The sequence below is a fragment of the Apis mellifera genome, linkage group LG14 (genome assembly GCF_003254395.2).
Source record: "Apis mellifera strain DH4 linkage group LG14, Amel_HAv3.1, whole genome shotgun sequence".
Lineage (NCBI taxonomy): Eukaryota > Metazoa > Arthropoda > Insecta > Hymenoptera > Apidae > Apis > Apis mellifera.
In genome coordinates this window covers 9,270,836-9,291,111 of record NC_037651.1, presented here as the reverse complement: position 1 = coordinate 9,291,111, position 20,276 = coordinate 9,270,836, and the positions used below count along the sequence as shown (strand labels likewise).

At 32.9% G+C, this 20,276-nt stretch overlaps 2 protein-coding genes across 5 annotated transcripts; both read left to right on the top strand.

Annotated features, from left to right (window-relative positions):
* Nucleotides 1-1,583: 1,583 nt before the first annotated feature.
* Nucleotides 1,584-2,673, top strand: LOC408477 (NADH dehydrogenase [ubiquinone] 1 beta subcomplex subunit 5, mitochondrial). The gene is made up of 3 exons (XM_392023.7): nucleotides 1,584-1,738; nucleotides 2,007-2,218; nucleotides 2,290-2,673. Exons 1-3 carry the CDS (start codon nucleotides 1,624-1,626, stop codon nucleotides 2,518-2,520), a joined length of 558 nt encoding a protein of 185 aa, XP_392023.1. The 5' UTR covers nucleotides 1,584-1,623; the 3' UTR covers nucleotides 2,521-2,673.
* Nucleotides 2,674-12,141: 9,468 nt separating this feature from the next.
* On the top strand, nucleotides 12,142-18,797 carry LOC726839 (facilitated trehalose transporter Tret1). 4 transcript variants are annotated; one of them, XM_026445125.1, is made up of 6 exons: nucleotides 12,142-12,193; nucleotides 15,305-15,390; nucleotides 16,809-17,159; nucleotides 17,272-17,429; nucleotides 17,515-17,967; nucleotides 18,126-18,797. In XM_026445125.1, exons 1-6 carry the CDS (start codon nucleotides 12,157-12,159, stop codon nucleotides 18,721-18,723), a joined length of 1,683 nt encoding a protein of 560 aa, XP_026300910.1. In that variant the 5' UTR covers nucleotides 12,142-12,156; the 3' UTR covers nucleotides 18,724-18,797. The 4 variants fall into 4 exon arrangements, with proteins under 4 accessions (XP_026300910.1, XP_006565860.3, XP_006565861.2 ...); XM_006565797.3 differs by lacking the exon at nucleotides 12,142-12,193 and adding an exon at nucleotides 12,656-12,770; XM_006565798.3 differs by lacking the exon at nucleotides 12,142-12,193 and adding an exon at nucleotides 13,027-13,665.
* The last annotated feature ends 1,479 nt before the right edge of the window (nucleotides 18,798-20,276 follow it).

The window sequence follows — 20,276 nt, the reverse complement described above, 5'->3', positions numbered from 1 at the left end:
ATAGAAGGGGAAATTCGCGAAGCGACCGAGCGTCTCGAAAGAAACATGTAAAATTATATTGGGAAAGGCTCGCGGTCTTTAACCCATTTCTTCAGGGCCACCTTCTTGATGAAATCTCGTAGGTGTACGTACGAGATGTAAACATCCAAAATGGGAAATAACAGTTAATAATAATAATAATAATTTTATTATTTATGAATTTTTTTTTTCTTTTTCATTAAATTATATCTAATCGATCCATGACTTTCTCGAATTAATGCGTCGCAACTTTCCTTAGGTTATTGCGCGAGATAGATTGCGATACATACTCGAGTCTTAATCAAAAGGAGAGAAAAAAAAGGAGGAAAAAAAAAAAAAAATACCAAACATGTTGTTCTTTTTCAAGATATCTAATAGAATCATAAAAAAAGATAAAAAAAAAAAGAGTTCTGAAAAGTTATCAATTATAAGTCGTAACATCTTTGAGTGAATAATTAGATAATATTTTATTAGATAATAATAGGCTCGTTAAAGGATATATAAATATCGTGTGTCCCAACCCATGTTATGTATCATATAATTTACGCGTGTTTAGTCGAGTCATTGTTGTAATATACTCTTGTTATCTTTCCGACAAAGTAGCAAATACTTATCATTGTTGCGATGTATTCAATATTTTTTTTTTTGTAACTTGTACCAATCGATTCTATATAATACCAGTTAATACTAGTGTTGTTATGTATCACTTACGACGCGTCGAATGTGAAAATCTTCAGCGATACAACGCCAGTATTAATTTCACTTGAATCGATATCATTTATTCGAACGACTATCGTGCACAAATTACTCACTCGGCTCTACATAAACGATCAAATTGTTCGAAGCTTGTATTAATATTTGTCCTTTGGCAAACGATGAATATGCCGAATAAGTATTTCAAAATGTTTATTAACATTAACATATTAATATTAATGATAGCATAATACAAAATATTATTATTAGTAATAATATTAATACAACTATATTGAGAGATTACATATTTATATGATATTATTACATATATATATATATTAGTAATAAAATTTTGATTTTTTCTTTTAATTATAATTTTATTTTCCATCAGTTTTCGTTTTCGAACACGATTCACAATGATTCGCGAGTGTTTATAATTTAGAATCATTTCTCGAGTTCAATTACTCACTTAACCCAACTTCATTGATATTAAACGTAGTTTATATTTTATATATATATATATTTATGTGGCATCATGAAAGCTTCATTTCGTCAAATTTTTTTTATTCGCAATTATGTTTAAATGTAGATTTTTCTTATAGAAAGAAGATTGAACTTTTTATTTTTTATTAGTTAATTTATAATGCAAAATATATTTTTCGAATTTAAAAAAAAAATAAAATACAAAATATTAAATATAATTTCATATATTAAAATAAAAGCATTTATAATAAAAACTGTCAATCAAATTTGTTTGTGTAATTATTATAATGCTTAAGCAATTTTAACGCTGATAAAGTAGATTCTTAGTCAATGTGCAATTTAAATTTTCGCGGTTTAATTGGTAGAGTTCTGTCGATAAGTTAGTAAAGAGACATAAATATTGTGTTCTATATTGTAGTTCAAACCAAAATGGTCGTCTTGAGTAGACTCTTGTTCGTGAGAAATCAAAAGATCTCTCATAAAAATGGATTATTAAATAAATTAATAGAAAAAAACAATAATAATTACACATTTCAAAATCAAGGTGATAAAGATGATTGTGTTTTATTTCGTATATGCAGTAGATCAAAAGTGATAGTGTTTTGTTATGCAATAAATTTTCGTACAATGTATAAATTATAGTTTGTTATGTATAAATCAGTTTGTTCGTTTATGATTTTTTTAATAGTAATATTTTTAAATGTTTTTTTTTTTTTAAATATGAAAACTACTACAGTGAAATTAATTATAAATTTATAAATTTTATATTTTTGTAATAGAATATATTATACATTTAATTTTATGATTTTTAGGAGCATTAAGATGGATGTCAGAACATCGAACTATGGAAATAACTCCAAGTCGTTGGCAGTGGCACAAAACTAAAGATTGGATGCATTTTTACTTCTTTGTAGGTGCCATACCTGCTGGTTTAATTATTTTTTTTACCAATGTTTTTATAGGTCCTGCACATTTAGAACCAATTCCAGATGGGTATATTCCAAAACAATGGGAATATCATAGTGTAAGAACTTACATACAAACATTTTAAATGTCTAAAAAATTTGTAATTTTATAGCAATAATAATTTTACAGCATCCTATTTCAAGATTTTTATCCAAATACTTTTTTCCAAATGAACAAATGGAATATGAAAAACTTCTTCATAAATTATCGGTAGCTAACAACAAGCGCTTATTATTCCAGTTAGAAAAACAAATACGTGATTTAGAAAGGCAACATCACGATTATAAATATTGGTCATATAGAGAAGGTACAGCATCACAGATAATAAAACTAAGAAAAAAGCTTGATGAAGCAATTTGAATGTAGTTGAATGATACATAAAATAAATTATATATATATTTAAATAAGTAATATGTATTATTTATATTATATATATTATGTATATTATAAATAAATATTCCTGTGTGATAAATTTAATATGGGAAATAAAGTAAGCAAAGTAAAATAAAATAATTTATATTTAATTTTTAAATGATTTAGTTCAATAACTTTCTAAGAATAATGTATGGCATTTTATCATAAAGAAAATGTCATCTATTTTAACAATCAATTTTTATCATCATAATTTTATAATCAAAGTTTTTAGAATAATTTTCAATATTATTAATTAATAATCAATAATAATAAAAAATTTATTAATTACATTAACATTCTCGTTACCATATATAAAAATATTTTTAAAATGATTGTAATAAATTGTAATAAATTAATAAACTATTATATTACATAAATATAAAGAATACAATAAGATATTAATAATATTAAAAATTTGAACATTTAAACATTAAATTTTAACATTTAAATTTCGTATTTAAAAATATTTGTTTGGAATCGTCATTAGTGATAGAATTGAATGTATTTAATTTTGCTTATTGAATTATAGTATAATATTGTAGATGAATGGGAAACTGTTATTACATCATTATCTACGAACGATAAATTGTATATTTTTAATGGATGACTGATTTTTTTTAAATGCAATAAATATATCAGTATTTCTTTTTAATTTCATAGATTAATCTATAATTTTTTTATATAATCTTTTCACATTTTGAAGATTTCAATTTTTTAATTTTTTAAAATTTTTTAATTTTCAATTATTTTTATTCAATTTTTGCTATTCTTATGAATTTAACGAATTTAACGTATCGTTTTCATTCTTTTTAAAATCGATATATTAAAACATAATATATTATACTTGTATCTTTAGTTCATTTTTTTGCTCAAGATAAAGTAGATATCTGTATAAACATTCGTCATTATCTGCCCACTAGCGTTTAAAATTTGAATTAAAAATTAAATTTTTTTAGAATTGTCAAAGTTTATTAGAAAATAACAAATAATAAGTAAGTAAAATTTATCTATTTATATTAAGAAATGGAAAAAGAATGAATTGAAACGATTGTTATATAAGTTTAAAAAAATATATGTTTTAAGAATTCGTTTTTAAAAAATCATAAAAATCGATTTATAAAAAATTGTAAATCTTATCGTTTAATGATAACGAAACACATTAAATATTTATTAAACATATAAATACTTTTTACTCTATTTAACAATCATAGCAGAAAAGTACTTTTATTTAATTTCTCCAATATTGTCGTTATTCTATTTTCTTTAAACAAAAAAGTTATAACATCGAAATTACTAATATGAATTGCAGACATTTCATTTTTTTCTCTTCAATTTTAATGACTGAATTTACTTGTAAGAGATAATAATCTAATTAATGAATGAATTTTTCAATGTTTATTCCAAAAAATTATATCGTTGCTTATTTATTTTTTTCAATAAATCCAATCATGATAAATCCAATCCTGTATGATCAGATTATTCAATTAAAAGAGTTATTCTAATAAATTTTTATTGAATCCGTCGCGAAGAAAAATTATAAAAAAATTATAATGTAGCATTTTAAAGTAAAGATAATTTTTATATACAAAAAAATTTCGATTTTTGAAGCACAATCTTCTTAGCATTTATTAAAATATGATTATTCATGTTATAAAGATCGTCAATACATTGAAATTATGATATCATTTCTTTTATATTTATAAATACTTTTTAATTGATCCACCGTGTAAATAAAATAATTTCATCACGTTGACAAATTTTAAAACATTGATTACAGATTGTTTTTTGTTTAGGGAGAATTTTAGCGAAGAGCTAAAAATCCTAATCCTAACATATTATATCGATTGTCAAACGAGTGTTTATATGACTATTGTAATGGCAAGTTAATGACACAACCTACATACGCCGATACCAACGCAACTCGTGGTTAGTGGTCATTGCCAAGGTTGGATCGTGATATCTTGCATAATGCTTCGGTATTCTCTACGAATGCGATGAAGGAAGATACATTGCGGAAGACTTCGTACACGCGATTTCTATCAGTCTCGTCGTTGCTCCCTCACGCGAATCGATGTTCAATTATGCTTCTGAGTTTTTCTTTTTCCATCCTCCCATCGTGTCAATTACCCGCAACTCATGCGACACTGATTGCCTCCGATAATAATAATTCTATCATTCGTCTCTCGATTCTGACCTGCACAATTTGATTCTTATTGATTAATTTTTTAACAAAATTGTATGAAAATTTCCGTGAAATGTAGTATGTACATCAGAATTAGGTTAGGACGAGATACGTGTTTTAAATTATTTTCATCAGATTTATGATAAAAAATAATTAATATTAAACACTTTTTACATTCTTACAAGAAAAGCAAAAAAATATTAAAAGCCTAAAATAATTTTTGTCCGTTTATGGAATTTATTTGTTGAAATACAAAAAAAAAAAAAAAAAATAAAAAAAAATAAAAATTGCTTTTAATCTACGTCTTTTTATCGATTCATAGTGAATAACAACATAATTATGTATTTACAATTGTGCAATGATGCAATACCACATGTGTTTCAAGAGACCAACACACCGTAAATTTTTCAAGATATGCGATATTATCGTTCGCTGATAATTATATTGCTTATTCATAACCTATTAAAAGAAGTCAATTGCCGTTCTTAAATTTTTTGATATATTTATCATTTGATTTTTTAAATTTCCTCTTTTTTTTTTTTTATCCCATTTATTATTATACATTCACTTTTTCTTGTCCCTTTATATTCTTATCGGCATCATAATGACTCTATTGATAATATATTCCTTTGAAGATGAATATATCTAATCTAGTTAATACTAGAATGAATACTTGACGGAATATTTTCTGTATTAAAATCATGAAATATTAAAATCAAATACCTTATATAATCCGCATTTAATCGTATTAAATTCAACACGCTTGTTTATTTTTAAGCAGATATTTGAATTAGCCATTCGTTCTATCATATTAGAATTTACATATTTATAGACTCGTCATTATTTAGAAACACTCGATGAAGAAGTTGACGTTTTAACGCAGCAAGCATAATTTTAAATACACTTTGGATGAGTTTAAGAGAAAGTTTCATTCCCTTCCATTGACTTAGAAAGCGTCTATCTTGCAATTTGAATGGTCGTAGCAAATCTAATGCTTTCGGTAAATCCTTTCCTTTCGGAATCCGTTTAACTTCTTCGCCGTTATTTGTCCACGAGAAGTAATCATCAAATCGATGAATAATAATGAGATAAATTGTTATATATATTTTTCAAAAAAAAAGAAAAATCGCGTGGATATAAATCAATCAAATTATATTATTATTAATTAAAAAAGAAAAATTAAATTATGTTATAACGCATATTACGACAATCACAATTTCGACGATAACATTATAATAATTTATTAAACATTTGAAATTAATTTGCGATGAATTATATCTCGTTAAGAAAAAAAAACGTGATAAAATCTTCGTGAAAAATTTGCCAAAAGCTTGCCAATAATAATTCGTTTTCGTTTTCATCCATTGAATCGATTAACCCGATCGTTCGATTTATCGTCGAAATTTCTCGATGATTAACATCTCGTTCCTGATATAAACAACGAGTATCAATATCGATAACGAATCATTTACTTGTCATTAATTTTTTCCATTAAAAAAAGAAGTGTATTAATAAATTATCATCAATTAATTAATTAATTACAATTGCTTCGATTAATTCTTGATATCTCGAAATTAAGATTTGAGAGTTTTTCATCGATTCTTTTAGATTTAATTTTATTAGAACTGAGTACATAATCGTTTTGCGTTTAAAACGAACGGAAATCGTGTTTTTTTTTTTTTTTATTTTCATTAAACTCTATAAAACTTATTACACGCGATTACGTTTCATTTATTATTATTAGCTACCATAAGCTACATCACATCGCGCCTATCATTGTTGCATGAGAACATTGCATAATGATACCGAATCATAAAAAAAAAAAACTTAATACATTATCCAGAATACGTTTTCCAGAAATCCCCTCTTCTCTTCCTCCTCCTCCTCCTTTTTTTTTCTTTAATACACTTTTATTCCCCAGCGGATAATTATCGAGTTAATCGAGTTGTTTTGATAAGACCGCGTAACATTTCGTTTCATCACGTGAGAAAATTATTATTGTTTACTAAATTTAAGTTTTATCTCTCGTAAAAAAAAAAAAGAAAAAAGAGAAAAATTCAACGGTGGAATGAGAATGAAAAAGACGAAGAACGAGAATTTTCTCTCGAATTTCAATCGACACTCTTAACATCGTGAATTTCGATACGAGGAAGAATTAAATGGCGGATTAAAAACGTTGACGCGTTGAACGATTTGTCCCTTCCCTTGGCCCCTCTGAAAACCGGACAGATTTGCGGCAAATTATCCGATTATCCGATTGTTCCGTGCGCAGGAATCAAAAGATATTACACCACACCTTGTCTCGTTTCAAGGTTGCCGCTTGTATTGCCGAACGTAATTTCACGAACAACGGCAACACCGGAGATACGTGAATTGTGAAGCGAGGAAGAAAGAAATAAATAAACAAACAAAAGTCTGAAGCATCGATCGACATCGTGTCGCGATACCGGTCACGTTACACTTATATTTTCGCGAATTATTTACATGGAAATAACGATCAACGATGATGTTACCATTCACGAGAGCAAAACGTTCCAAATATTATTAATTGTCGGTTTCAATACACCTCTCGTTCGAAACGCTTTCGTCGTACGCCTCGTTGTATAGTCTATCGATCCGCCATCGAATGCAAAATACGATTATCTCGAAAAGCCGTCAACCATCGTACACGTAATCGATTAATCAACAATAACGGGATCGGGCAGAATGCTTTTGACCGTGAGATTTGCAATTTGGCGTGTGTAAAAAAAAAAAAAAAAAAAAAGAAGGAAAAAAAAAGAAACATTTATTAAATTAAATTCTCTTCCAACGTACGGTTGGATAATTGGATGTAATTATTTTAGATGGACGATGATACATAACGTAAAATTACAATTCGAAATCACCGATGATGCGAGATTAATTGTCTCGGCAGAAGATTTTCCGATAACCTATCGTTTGAATTGTTTCGTATTACATCAGTATTACGTTGATATTGTTTCTTTTTTTCTTTTTTTTTTTTTTCTGTTTTCTTTCGCGCGCGAAAAATCGAGCAATTATTTATTTATTTTCATTCGATTTTCTCTCCCTTCTTATCATGTTTCCCAATCTCGATGATGTCTTCTCTGGTCCAACAATTGTTTTTTCCATCCTTAATCTTTTTCGTCGAACGAGCGAGAAAAAAAAGAACGATAATTAACCGAGAGATTAATTTAAAAAGAAAAGAAGAAGAAACGAGAGAGAGAGAGAGAAACAGATCTCTTAAACAGCATGTTGCAATATCATTATGCAATAGAATAACACAAGGAGAATTAATATATTCACTGGCAACATGCAATTAGTCCAGGATGACTAATAACACAATTACCTTTATCTAATAGAAAACAAGTAGTTCCTCCGAATTATTTAATTCTTCTTCCTTCATAATCTTTTTTAATTCTTAATCCAAATATATTATTCTTCTCAAATAATTTGTTCATTTCGAAAAAAGGGGGTTAACATTCAACACGGAATTTACGTGAATTTTCCTTCATCGAAAACTCAATTTAAAAACTTAATTTATTTCAATTTCTTCCCTTCTTGTTTTTTTCTCTTTTAATCTCAAACCAGAAACCAAATCGTCATCATCTCCATCCATAAATTAGCAATCGATCGATCGATGACTTGTATACGAAAAAAAAAAAAAGAAGAAAAGAAATTAACATTAGACATTAATATTAGAAAGGAAGTTAGTTTTTAATTCTCCACTCCTATAGGGACGAACCAGACCAGACGAGACCAAGTTATTCAACAGCTTCTCGATGGATATTTAATTACGATATTACGTTTTTCGATGTTGAGGAAAAGAAAAAAAAATATAACCGATTCGATATGTATATATATACATATACTGAGAGAGAGAGAGAGAGAGAGAGAGAGAGAGAGAGAGAGAGAGAGAGAAAGGAAGAGGTAAAAAAGAATCTCGTTACCGACGTAAGGTCAATCGTAATCGGAAACGGAAGGCTTCGGAGGGCTGCGATTTACATAAAAGTCATTCGTCACGTAGATAGCGGCTTCCTGACTCTGGGACTGGTCCTTGGACTTATTTCCTGGTCAACACGCTCCAACTTTCGTTCGTTCGCATCGCGGTGGTCCATCAATGGCAAGGCCTTCGTGAGTGGGGGCCAGATGTCCGTCCCCCCCTTCAAGAAAGGATCAAACCTCTCACTCGCACTCTTCGAGATATCCCAATCTAACGTACTCGTCGAGTTAGTATAATTATATAATTAAATTTGAAAAATATTTCGAACCTCTCAAATTCGAGGATTTATTATTAATTTTTGTTTCCTTCTTTCCGGAAGAATGGAATTTTTATAGAAATATATATAAGGAAATATCGTTTCTTTTTTACGAATCGAACGAACGATGGGTTTTCACAATCCGTGTTTCGCAACGACGTTCTCTTTTTCTCTCTCTGTCGCCAAAAGAAGAGAAAAAAGAATTGCGAAGAATTGAAATAATGAAATGGAGTCATCTATCGATGATCGAGAGAATGCAAATGAGCACGCGTATTCAGCGGAGGAGATTTTTTTTTTTTTTTACGAGGAAGAAATGTATGGATCGTTTGAACAATGGACAAATCACACGTAAAGATATATTCCTATCCTGGTTGAAAGGAAATCCCGATTTAAAATCGTGGCGCGCCAATGAAACATCGGTATTGAAATTCATACATCTGGAGGAAAGTCCTCGTCGATTATCGTCGAAGATGCATCGATTGGAAGGAAGACGAAAAGAAAAAAGGAAAAAAAAAGTGAACGCAACGCGGATTCCGTAACCAGTGACGAAAGAATGGAGGAGGAATAGCTGCGTAATCGTTCGAGAGGGGGAGGAAAGGTATGTCGCGTGCGCCAAGTATGAAAGAGAGAAGAATGGGTAAAAGAAAAAAGTTGAGGTGTACACATTGTATGGAAAAAAGGGGGAAAAAAAATGGACAACGATTGATCAACAACGATTGAACAAAGGATTTATTGCCTGTTTACAACGTGATTAGAAGGGCGAACAATCCTCGAATACCTTGGAAAGCATGGCGGTTCTAGAATTAAATGTTCGCGTGTCATAAGACAAGTGAACAATTTAACAATTGAAGCTATGAATAAATTGCTTCGATAATTTATTATTAATCATTCAAATGATAATAATAATCGAAAATAAAATGGCAAATGGCCGAGATTATGCGAAAAGCGTATCAACAATAATAGCTACAAATGTTACTCAACGAGTAATTTTGTTTAAAGTAATTTTATTCGAAGAAAACCACTTTACTTTTTCAACTTTGGCGCATCCTGGTTACATCGAGCGTAAAAAAAAAAAAAAAAGAAGAAGAAGACAATTTTGCTCGCATCGCGTACATACGTACGATGCAATAACAGGAAATATCACGAACTTGATAAGAAAGATGATGATTCCTGTGACGATTCGTGTAACACGATTTTTCAAAAAGATTTATCAAAAAGAAAAAGAGAGAGAGAAAAAAAAAAGGAACGAATAATGACTTTTAATAACAGTTGCGGTCGATGATGTCAGTTATGAATGGACGTTTGCTCGTTTTCGATTACACAATTATTGAATTATTCTATACCGGTTAAAATAACTGGTTTATTAGATAATGAACAATTAAAGAAGTGATAATAGAAATAAATAGGTTTTAAGATAACTTGAAACAATAATGATGATAAAATAAACAATTTTACAAACATCCGATTCGATTAGATTAACGGAGCGGCAATGAAGCGCGGGCTAATTGATCAGAGGGTTATTAAACGAATTACTTTTCCAATTGACATTGGACGTGCCCGTTCGTGACGTTCGTTTGCGCGATTAAAAAGTTAACGAATTCGTTTAGAAGGTACGTGAACGAAACGTGAACGATCCACGTGTCTCGCGCATTTGACAAGAAGATGAAAAAAAAAAAAAAAAAATAAGCGAAAGAAACTCGAGAAAAAAAAAAAAGAAAGACAGAAGATTTTTCCGGGAACGAATACAGGAAGACGCGTATTATACCTTCCTTCCGTAATCATACGCATAAATCTTTATCGATTATAAAATATAGTAGATTAATTCATTTATGTAACTAAGAGAAGCTTAAAACTAAATCTTTACTAAAAAAAAAAAAAAAAAAAAAAAAGAAAAAAACCACGACAAGCAATCGTCACGAGACACGTGTTTCCGATACGTGAATCATCCAAAAAGATTGTATATATCCGCGCAAATTTCGTGTCATTTCGAATGAACAATGGATCTCGAATTTAATGCTTCAAAGATAATTTGTAATGAGGAAAAAAAAAAAAAAAGGAAAAAAAAGAATACGTAAAGAACTCCTGTAGAATTTTTAATTTTATCATCGACAGATTCGAAACGAGATTTGCATTCGTTAAAGTTTCCATCCTGTCTATCGATCACTTTCGTTCAAGGTGTTCGCGCAACGAACGGTGTCTCGTTTTACAATTTGATCTGTGAAAAAAAAAAAAAAGGAAGAAAAAAAAAAAGAATCCGTGCGTGGGTTAGCGGAGAATTATAGCGAGCTCGATGATTCGAAATGTGCGCGAGTCGCTCGTATTTTTTATGCGAGAACATCGGCTTACAATTTCAATATAGGGATTCTGTTCGTTTTCCCCGTACGAAATATATATATATATATATATATATATATATATATATATAGTATCTATATTGATCGAGAGGCGGGATTTTTAGGTCAGACAGAATTCTCCTTGGAAAAATCGGGTTCGAAGGTCCTGGCAATCATATAACGAGACTCGGTGATTCAAAGAAACATTCGATCGTAAAGGGATAACAAAGTGGTCGATAAAGAAAAAGGATAGTTGGAGACCTCGACTGAGTATATTGCACCCCGTACTCGATCACGTCTCTCGTAATGGTCTCTCGCTACGAAATAAGTATCTAGAGATACGTTAACGTTTTCTTTCCATCTTTGAACCAAATTTCGTATTATTTTTTTCTTTTTTTCTCTTATTAGTAATCACAATTATCGACGTTCGGTTAGTATCTATAAATTTTCTAACGACGAAGTGGAAAGATACGAGTCGATAATCAAATAGTTTGTAAAAAATTCGCCTTTCAGTATGGCTATCGATAATTGTCTTCGCCTTACCCATGTAAATAATAATTATATATAATTAAAATAAAAATTTATCAAAAACAACTTTTTATTTTTTTGACAACATTTCAAATTCTATTGTAAATAATAGTTTCGAAACGTATCTTTGTTGCACATGCTCTAATTTCAATATCTCCAATCGCATCAAAAGTCAAACAATTGTCCTAATATTTTCGAGCGACAGTATCTCCCTCTCTCCAGTAAAATTACGAAACACAGTTCGTTCGTTTATATAGGAAACAGACCGTTGACCGCATTTAAAATGGTTCCTCCTCAGGAAACTAGATCATACGAAAGTCGTAAGTATGCTTGCTGTTATTGACATCACTTTTTTTTATACAAGTGTTGAAACGTGGGTACAATCACCATGGAGGTCGTGCCTCCTTTGTGAATGTATAATATAATTCTACCTTTTACTAAAGCGACCAACGCCGGGTAAACCGCGACGGAACGAAACTTTGTCGCGATCGATGGAAAAATCAAAGGAAAATTCGTTGGATCAGTGGTGAAATTCGTCGAAAACGCGATTCGTTCAAAGTTTGTTATCAATCGGGATTCGATTTACCGCGAGGTGAAAGAAAGATCTCTGTTCCGTCCTTGAGCTAAGTAAAGTGACTTAACCTTATTAGTCGTGGAACGAAGAAACGTTTTTCGAAAGATTTTTTAAAAACATTTGGACGTTTGTTCCTTTGAATTCTTCTTCTCTTGACGAAAGATTGCCACTTGGATCGGGAAAGAAGCGTGCTCGATTGTTTCTTTATTTCCGCGAACTTTGAATGGCGCATAATTATCGACACGACGGTATTAACCTGAAGCAAATCCGCTGGAGACCCGATTCCACGGGAGAAGAAAGGATCGAAGAGTTACTTTTTCAAAGTAAGTGGCTGGACTCGTTCCGATCGAAAAAAAGGGCCGGGAAAGGAGGGAGCAATGGGGGGAGGGGAAAGGGAATTTTTCAACGAAAAAGAAGTGGAACGGAAAAAAGGGGGTGGAGGGAATTTCTGATGGTGGTGAGTGAGAAGTTGGCAGACCTCGAGACGGCCCTGGAAGGGCGGTTCATGATACGACGGTGTTTCGATGAGAGAGGCCGGCCGGCTTCCCTCCTCTATAAATGCGAACGCGGCAGCGAAAATTATCTCAGTGCTGAACGCGAAAAAACTCACGACGGACCTCTCGTCCTATGCGTGTGCGCGTGTGCGTGAAACCACGTGACCACCATCTTTCTTTCTATTCGCGAGTCCCATCCAGTAGATTTAACGCGGAAGAGGTGTCAAGGGAATGGTCGTCGATTATCGTCGTTGTCGTCGTGGTCATCGTCGTCGCCGTCGTCGCCGTCGTCGTCCACTCGACCGTCGAGGACACTCAGCGATCGCAATCGAAATAACTTCGATCATAGCACATCTCTTCTCCCTCGCCTTCTTCCGACGTGCCATCGCCGTTCCATCTACATTCCAACCTCTCCTCGTGACCGCGGATTTATAGATCGTTCCGCGGCGAAAATCCAGTCGCGGGATATCCTTGCATCGAGACGCGCGCGAGACTCGCCACTCAGAGTAAAGTAAAAGTGATTGACTACGATTAACGCTGATATGAGATTATCGTGAGAGAAATTCCGCCTTTCTTCTCGCCGTACACGTTATTCTCTTCCGCGTGTACGCGTTGTTTACTGGAAATGGGAGACTGGACGGGACGTGATACAATTTGCGGAACGAAGAAATTTCTGACATATATTTATTAGATAAATATATACCATACATAATATATACCAAAGGTTTGTTCATAATTCTCTCTACAACTACTTTACGTAACGTTAAGTTCAAGTCTTTTTAATTTCGTTCGAATTGATTTTGACGAAAATAATGATTACTATAGAATTGGTATATAGACGATTCGTATTTTAATTATATGGAACGAATCGTATCGTTTCATTTTTTTTTTAATATGTGATACAATTCGATTGATCGATAGCGCGGACAACATTGCTGTAAACATTACCCGTTATTTGAAATTGTTATACGAAAGACTCTCCGAATAACATTCGTTGTGTTTACGATTTCGCCTCCTCGATCAAGCGAAAACGTGAGACGGTTTACATTTTTTTTTCTTCGTTTCTTTCTCTCCACTATTGTAATAACAAGCGTAACGGCATAACATCTGTGACAATATTGTTTCGTGGTATTTTGTCAAAATATTTATTTATCGAAATTTTTATTCATGGATTTCACGTCAATGTCATTCGATCGAGAAATATTATCGTGATCTCGATGAAAAAAAAAAAAAATATATCACTCGGCTCGAGATAGTTTACGAATAAATAAAAATGATATCATTTATTGAAACAGTGGTTCGATTGTGTGTCTGGATCGGTCATCGGCGTGTCACGACTAGTGATGAAAGATCATTTGTTCGAAAAATTTTGTTCGAATACTGGCCATGGTACGTTCTAGAGAATAAAGAGACGACGAAAGAACAGAGGCTCGTTCCGTTCGAAAAATTTTCCATTTCATTCGTTCCCACACGAGGCGGAACTTACGATTCGTTTCAAATAACAATAAGTCGCGATCATTTTCATGGGCTATCGCGAATATCTTCCTCAAATTGGTATTATCCTCCAGGTTTTCCTGTTCAACGTCACTGATCTCTGTAATTGCAATTGTGCACGATACCGGCCATAACGTGTACTTTATTCATTATTATTTGTATCGCGATTGTGTGAATCTTTACAAAAAAGGAAAAAGGAGAAAAAAGAGACAAAAAAATACCGTGTAAAATAAATGCAAAAGCGTTTAGCAATTCGTTGCGACTTTATAAAATTTGAATAAATAGTAGAAAAATTGACGTGAGTTAATAAAAAAAAAAAAAAAAAAAAAAAAAAAATGCACGAGGAAAAATGCAGCAGCAGTTCTGACGTTTTTTAAAATCTTTGAAAAACCCAGAGCTAGATAAATTCATGTATACTTTAATTTTTTATAAAATATTATAGATTAGTTATCGCCTGTATTGTTCGTTCGCGAGTGGAATCGTTTCAATTCGTGAATCAACCTTGGCAAGGATTTTAATCGTTTTAAACGAGATAATGTAAAAAAAAAGAACCTAATGACCTAAATCAAATTCGTTAATGGACAAATTGCGATTCACGTGCGAAACTATCGCCTCGACCGAGGGAAAATCACTCGCGTCTCGTGACTCGTAGGGACGAGTGATCGCTTTAAACGATTCCCATTATTCAATTTCTCGGCGAGCCCTTGCTCGATAAATATCGCCGTCAAAAATTCTTTCGATTCAGACACGTTCCATCCATCCCGCGCGTTTGCTTTTCCTTTCGTTTCTTTTCTCTTCTCGTTATTGTTAGAATTAATTTATATGTACATCGAAACATTCAATTTTCAATTCAATTTCTCCTGTTACAGATACCGGGCGGAAATTCATAGGATACGCGATGATCACTCGAGCAAAATTATGGTGGAAAATGGTGTATTCCGGCCAGCAGAGAGGTGTAAGAGTGCAATTATTTTTTGATAATCGATGCAAGCCAATTCGCGTTCCCGTTTTATTTCGCGTCATCTTCGTATATCGTAGTATATCGTTCGTATATCTTTCTTCGGAAATAGATCTTTCCTCTCCCCGTTCTTATCGTTATCTATTTAACCGATAGAATATAAATGTGAAAAGATCGAGTCCAGGTGTGATTTGCCGTGACAGTGACATCGAACGTTGCAAAGTGTCGGGATCGAGGATTCGAGAGAGGAGAAGCTATGAGGGAGATCGTGCGAATAATCGCGCGGATAATGCGCAAGAAACGAGCACGAAGAAGATCGAAGAATTCGACCACGGTGTTCAAGAAGCAGGGGAGATTCACACGTTACACAAGTGTACGCGTAACAACAATGCATTCGAACGATTCCAATCTGTCCGGTAATTATTTCGATTCGACGTGTGTCTGTATCGTCGAAGAGAACGAGATCCATCTCTCTTTCTCTCTCTCTCTCCAGGCCTTTTTAAACGAGGCCAGCGTCGAAGGGGGAACGACTCTCCTTCGCTATCTCGCTTCTTATGTCTCGTCTCGTCCTTCCAAAGAAGAGAGAGAGGATTCGACGCGATTTTCCACGATTCCACGTGGAACCTGATTCCGTGGATCTTGGCTTTTTTAGATCGAGACTCGCCCCGAGCGACCGCGAACCTTCGCGTTTGACCTCCAACTAGTTCCTTTCCTCTTTCCGCTTCTTAACTCCGCGAAAATAAATTCTCTCGACAGAGAGAAAGAGACGCACGATTGTCGCCACTTACCAATTCCTTCTTTCCTTCCTCCTTCCTTCCTTCCCTCCCTCCAGTTCGAAGGATACATAGATTTCGGACGAGAAGTTTTCCAATCGTTTCGAGAAGAAAGAAAGTTTTACATGCATCAGTGATTTTCGTGTATTGTTTACACAAACGAAATTAGTTTGAAGGATACGTAAATTCGTATGGGACGAGTTTTTCAATCGTTTCGACAAGAAAAAAAAGTTTGACGTGTATCAGTGGTTTTCGTGCAGTGTTTATACGAACGAAACGAGTTCTAAGGATAATTCATAAATTCCGGACGAGGAGTCTTCCAATCGTCTCGAAAAGGAAAAAAAGTTTTGCGTGTATCGAATGATTTTCGTGCATTGTTTACACGAACGAAACGCGTATTCGGATATACATATAATTATTTCACGGTACACGTTTTCGGGAATCTGTCTTCGATTTCTGCTCACGTAGCGTGCGTGACAAACGTCTAATTGGAAACATCATAACGCGATAATGCAACATGCATAATCCTTAAAAAGATAAACCGAATCGAACGTTGTGCGCGCGTGACTTAATTTTCGAAAACTTGCTCGTTTTCAAAAATATTCTCCTTATTTTTTCTTTTTTTTTTTTTTTTTTTTTTAGATATTGGCCGGACTAGCGGCGCATTCCAGTCAAATATCCCTAGGACTTGGCCAGGGATTTAGCGCGATTCTAGTTCCGCAATTATTGGAGAGCAAGCTGGTCGATCAAGAGCAAGCATCTTGGATCGCCGCGTTGGGAGTTATCTCGAATCCTCTGGGATCCCTGATCTCTGGCCTTTGCGCGGAATGGTTTGGAAGAAGATCGGCCATCGCTTTGGCTACTTTTCCATACGCCGCCGGATGGCTGTTGATAGCTTTGTCGAATAGAGCCGTGTCCATGTTATACGTGGGCAGATTCATCAATGGTATCGGTATAGGAATGGGCAATGGCATTTATCTTTACGTCAGCGAGGTAAAAATAAGATTTAATTTAATTCTTAATCTCGAACGTAGCAAAATATTTCTAATTAATATACGATAGCCATAAATAAGTTGTTTGCTCGCTCTTAACGTACGTTGTACAGACCGCTGCGCCAAATCAAAGAGCCTGGTTAGGAAGTTGTGGCCCGGTTCTCGTTTCCCTCGGAGTTTTGATGATTTACACGTTGGGAGCGTTCACCTCGTGGCAAAGAGCCGCCGCGATCAGCATCGGGCCTTCCATCCTCTCCTTGGCATTGTTACGGTAATTCCAATTGCTTGATACAAACACTTTAATTCGACTATTAAATCAATTAATCAATTAATTACATCGTTTCCTTTTTTTTCAGCATAATCCCAGAAACACCGGCTTGGCTAATTGCTCGAGGACGGAACGAAGAGGCGAAGGACTCGTTGCTGTGGCTAAGGGGATCTGGCTCGAGCACTGACAAGGAGTACGAGGAGCTTTGCGAGGAAAATGTGAAAAGAGAGAAGGAAAGGGAAAGTCTGTTGAAAGCTCTCCACATGCCAAGCGTGTGGAAACCTTTCCTCATCCTGCTCGTTTTCTTCGCGTTCCAACAAACGTCGGGAATTTACATAATCCTCTTCTACACGGTGAACATTCTCGAGGACATCGGTATCGAGTTGAACGAGTATTCGGCGAGCGTTGGAATAGGCGTCATACGATTGTTCGCCTCGATAGCTGGAGCTGGTCTCGCGAACAGTTTCGGTAGAAAAACTCTGGCCTTCTTCAGCGGCCTAGGAATGGCAGTGTCCGCTGTAGGAGTTGCTCTCGCGTACAGGTTGGTATGATAACGCGATATGATAGAAACGCGTTTGAAAAGGTAGAACTTACTCCTATTTACAATCGTCACCTCCTCTGTTTCTGTATCCAATTATCTTCCTCTCGTCATTGGCATCTATCTAAGAAAATCTAATCGATCCAATTTTTCTCTCTCAGGTTCAAATTGCCGTATGTGGTATCCTTAGCGTGCATCGGAGGCCACGTGGGTTTCTCTATGTTGGGATTTCTCACCTTACCCTGGGTAATGACCTCTGAGCTCTACCCGTTAAGGTTCAGGGGTTCACTGGGAGGTATCACCACCAGCATAGTGCAAATTTTGACGTTCGCTATCATTAAGATGTACCCGAGCCTGCACGACATGGTCGGGATCGAATCCACGATATGGATATTCGCCGCGGCCTCCACCCTAGGCGCTTTATTCGCATTGACGATTCTACCCGAGACAAGGGGACGAAGCTTGGACGAGATCGAAAGAACATTTTCCAAGAAGGCATCCGAGTCGAATTCTTCGACCGACGTTCAACCGACTATCTTCGTACAGCCTAAAACTATTACGCTTCAGAGATTTGCCTCGATTACGGAAGAGAAACATCGTAACAATAATATGACGAGTAACGCGTATACGTACGATAATTTCTGTTTGGATTTAACGTCGGACGGAGATACGGAGAAGAAGGATGTTAAAAAGAATTCCGACACGAATCGTACGAATGTTTCCAATGCCATCACGTTGGAAACACATATACTTGATTAAATACGAACAATAATTCAATGGACTTTATTTTTTATTTTTTGTTTTTATTAAAGAAAACAATCGATGATTGTTAATCGTCATATGATAGAAATAGACATTTTCTGAGATTTCACTTGTATTGTGATATCTTATCGATAAACGTGTATATATATATATATATACGTTATTAAACAAATCTTAACTATACAAAATGAAAAATTCACCAGTATTAGAAATATTTCTCTGTGACTTTGTCGAATGTGTTCTTAGAAATGGTGAAACGAGTAAATCGTGAATATATTTTTAATATTTTTAATATGACTATGGAGGAATGATTTCTTCTTCCTCTTTTAATAATAATTGTGCAATTTAAGGAAACAATTGTTAACATATTATATAACGTATAGTGTAAAAATAAATAGAATTTTTTCGAACGTTTGAATAAGAAAAGATAAAAATGCGATTGTTAATATTAATATCATCTATTATTGTCATATATAAAATTAATTGAGCATACTCTGTGCATAAAATTATGTAAGTATTTATGTATATAGCTTATATATATATATATATTTATAGATATCTGCTCAAATATTTTTCTCATTCGTTACATTATAAATCAAGATATTTGTAAATACAGTTTCTATAAATGTACATAGTTTTATTTGATAACAATAAATGTATTATTTTTTCAATAAAAATAAGAAACATTTTCTATTGTTTCTCAAGATCTACACTTCAAAACGTGTGATACCATATCCTACAAAACAAAAAATCATTTATTGTATTACTCGCCAATCTCAAGTGCCAATATTAAAAAAAATATCTCTGTCTTTAACTAATAATTTGTGCAACTAATTAATATAGATAATCATTGTATATACGAGAAAAATAAAACAATGAAAGATAAATATGAACAAATTTATCAATCTTTTTTCGTTTATATGCTTTTAATAATGAAATTTGAATATTGGATAATTGGAAAAAAAATCCTAATTACAAATAAATAGAATTAATATTCCTCGATGATATCATAGATAAAGAAAACAAATAATGGGATAAAGATGGAAATAATATAAAAATATTGAAATATTTTCAAAGTAAATGAAACTCATGTAGAAAGAAGATATAAGAATAATTGTTGGCGCCATCTTGAATGTCAAAAAAGATTTTTCAAAGAAGAATTTCTTTGTATTCGAGAGATGGCGCCAATAATCAATTCTTAATTTAATTTTATCTTTTTTTTATTATTTTCTTTCCTTATATAATTTGGGTTTCATTTGCAACACTCCAAAGATAATTTCAAACTGATTTCATAATTTTTAATCTATTTCTATCTTTTTTCTATTATTTTTTTCCTTGTTTACATTTGTTTCATTCTCATGTATTGAATTTAAAATATTTTAAAAATGACACTGATTTTACAATTTTTAATTTATGTTTATCTTTTATTATTTATTTTCCTTGTAACATCATAGACAAGAATAGATCTCTAGTCTAGTCTTTATAAAACAAATATAAACAAGAAGAAATAATAAATGACAAACCAAACATAGGGTAAAAATCATTTTTCG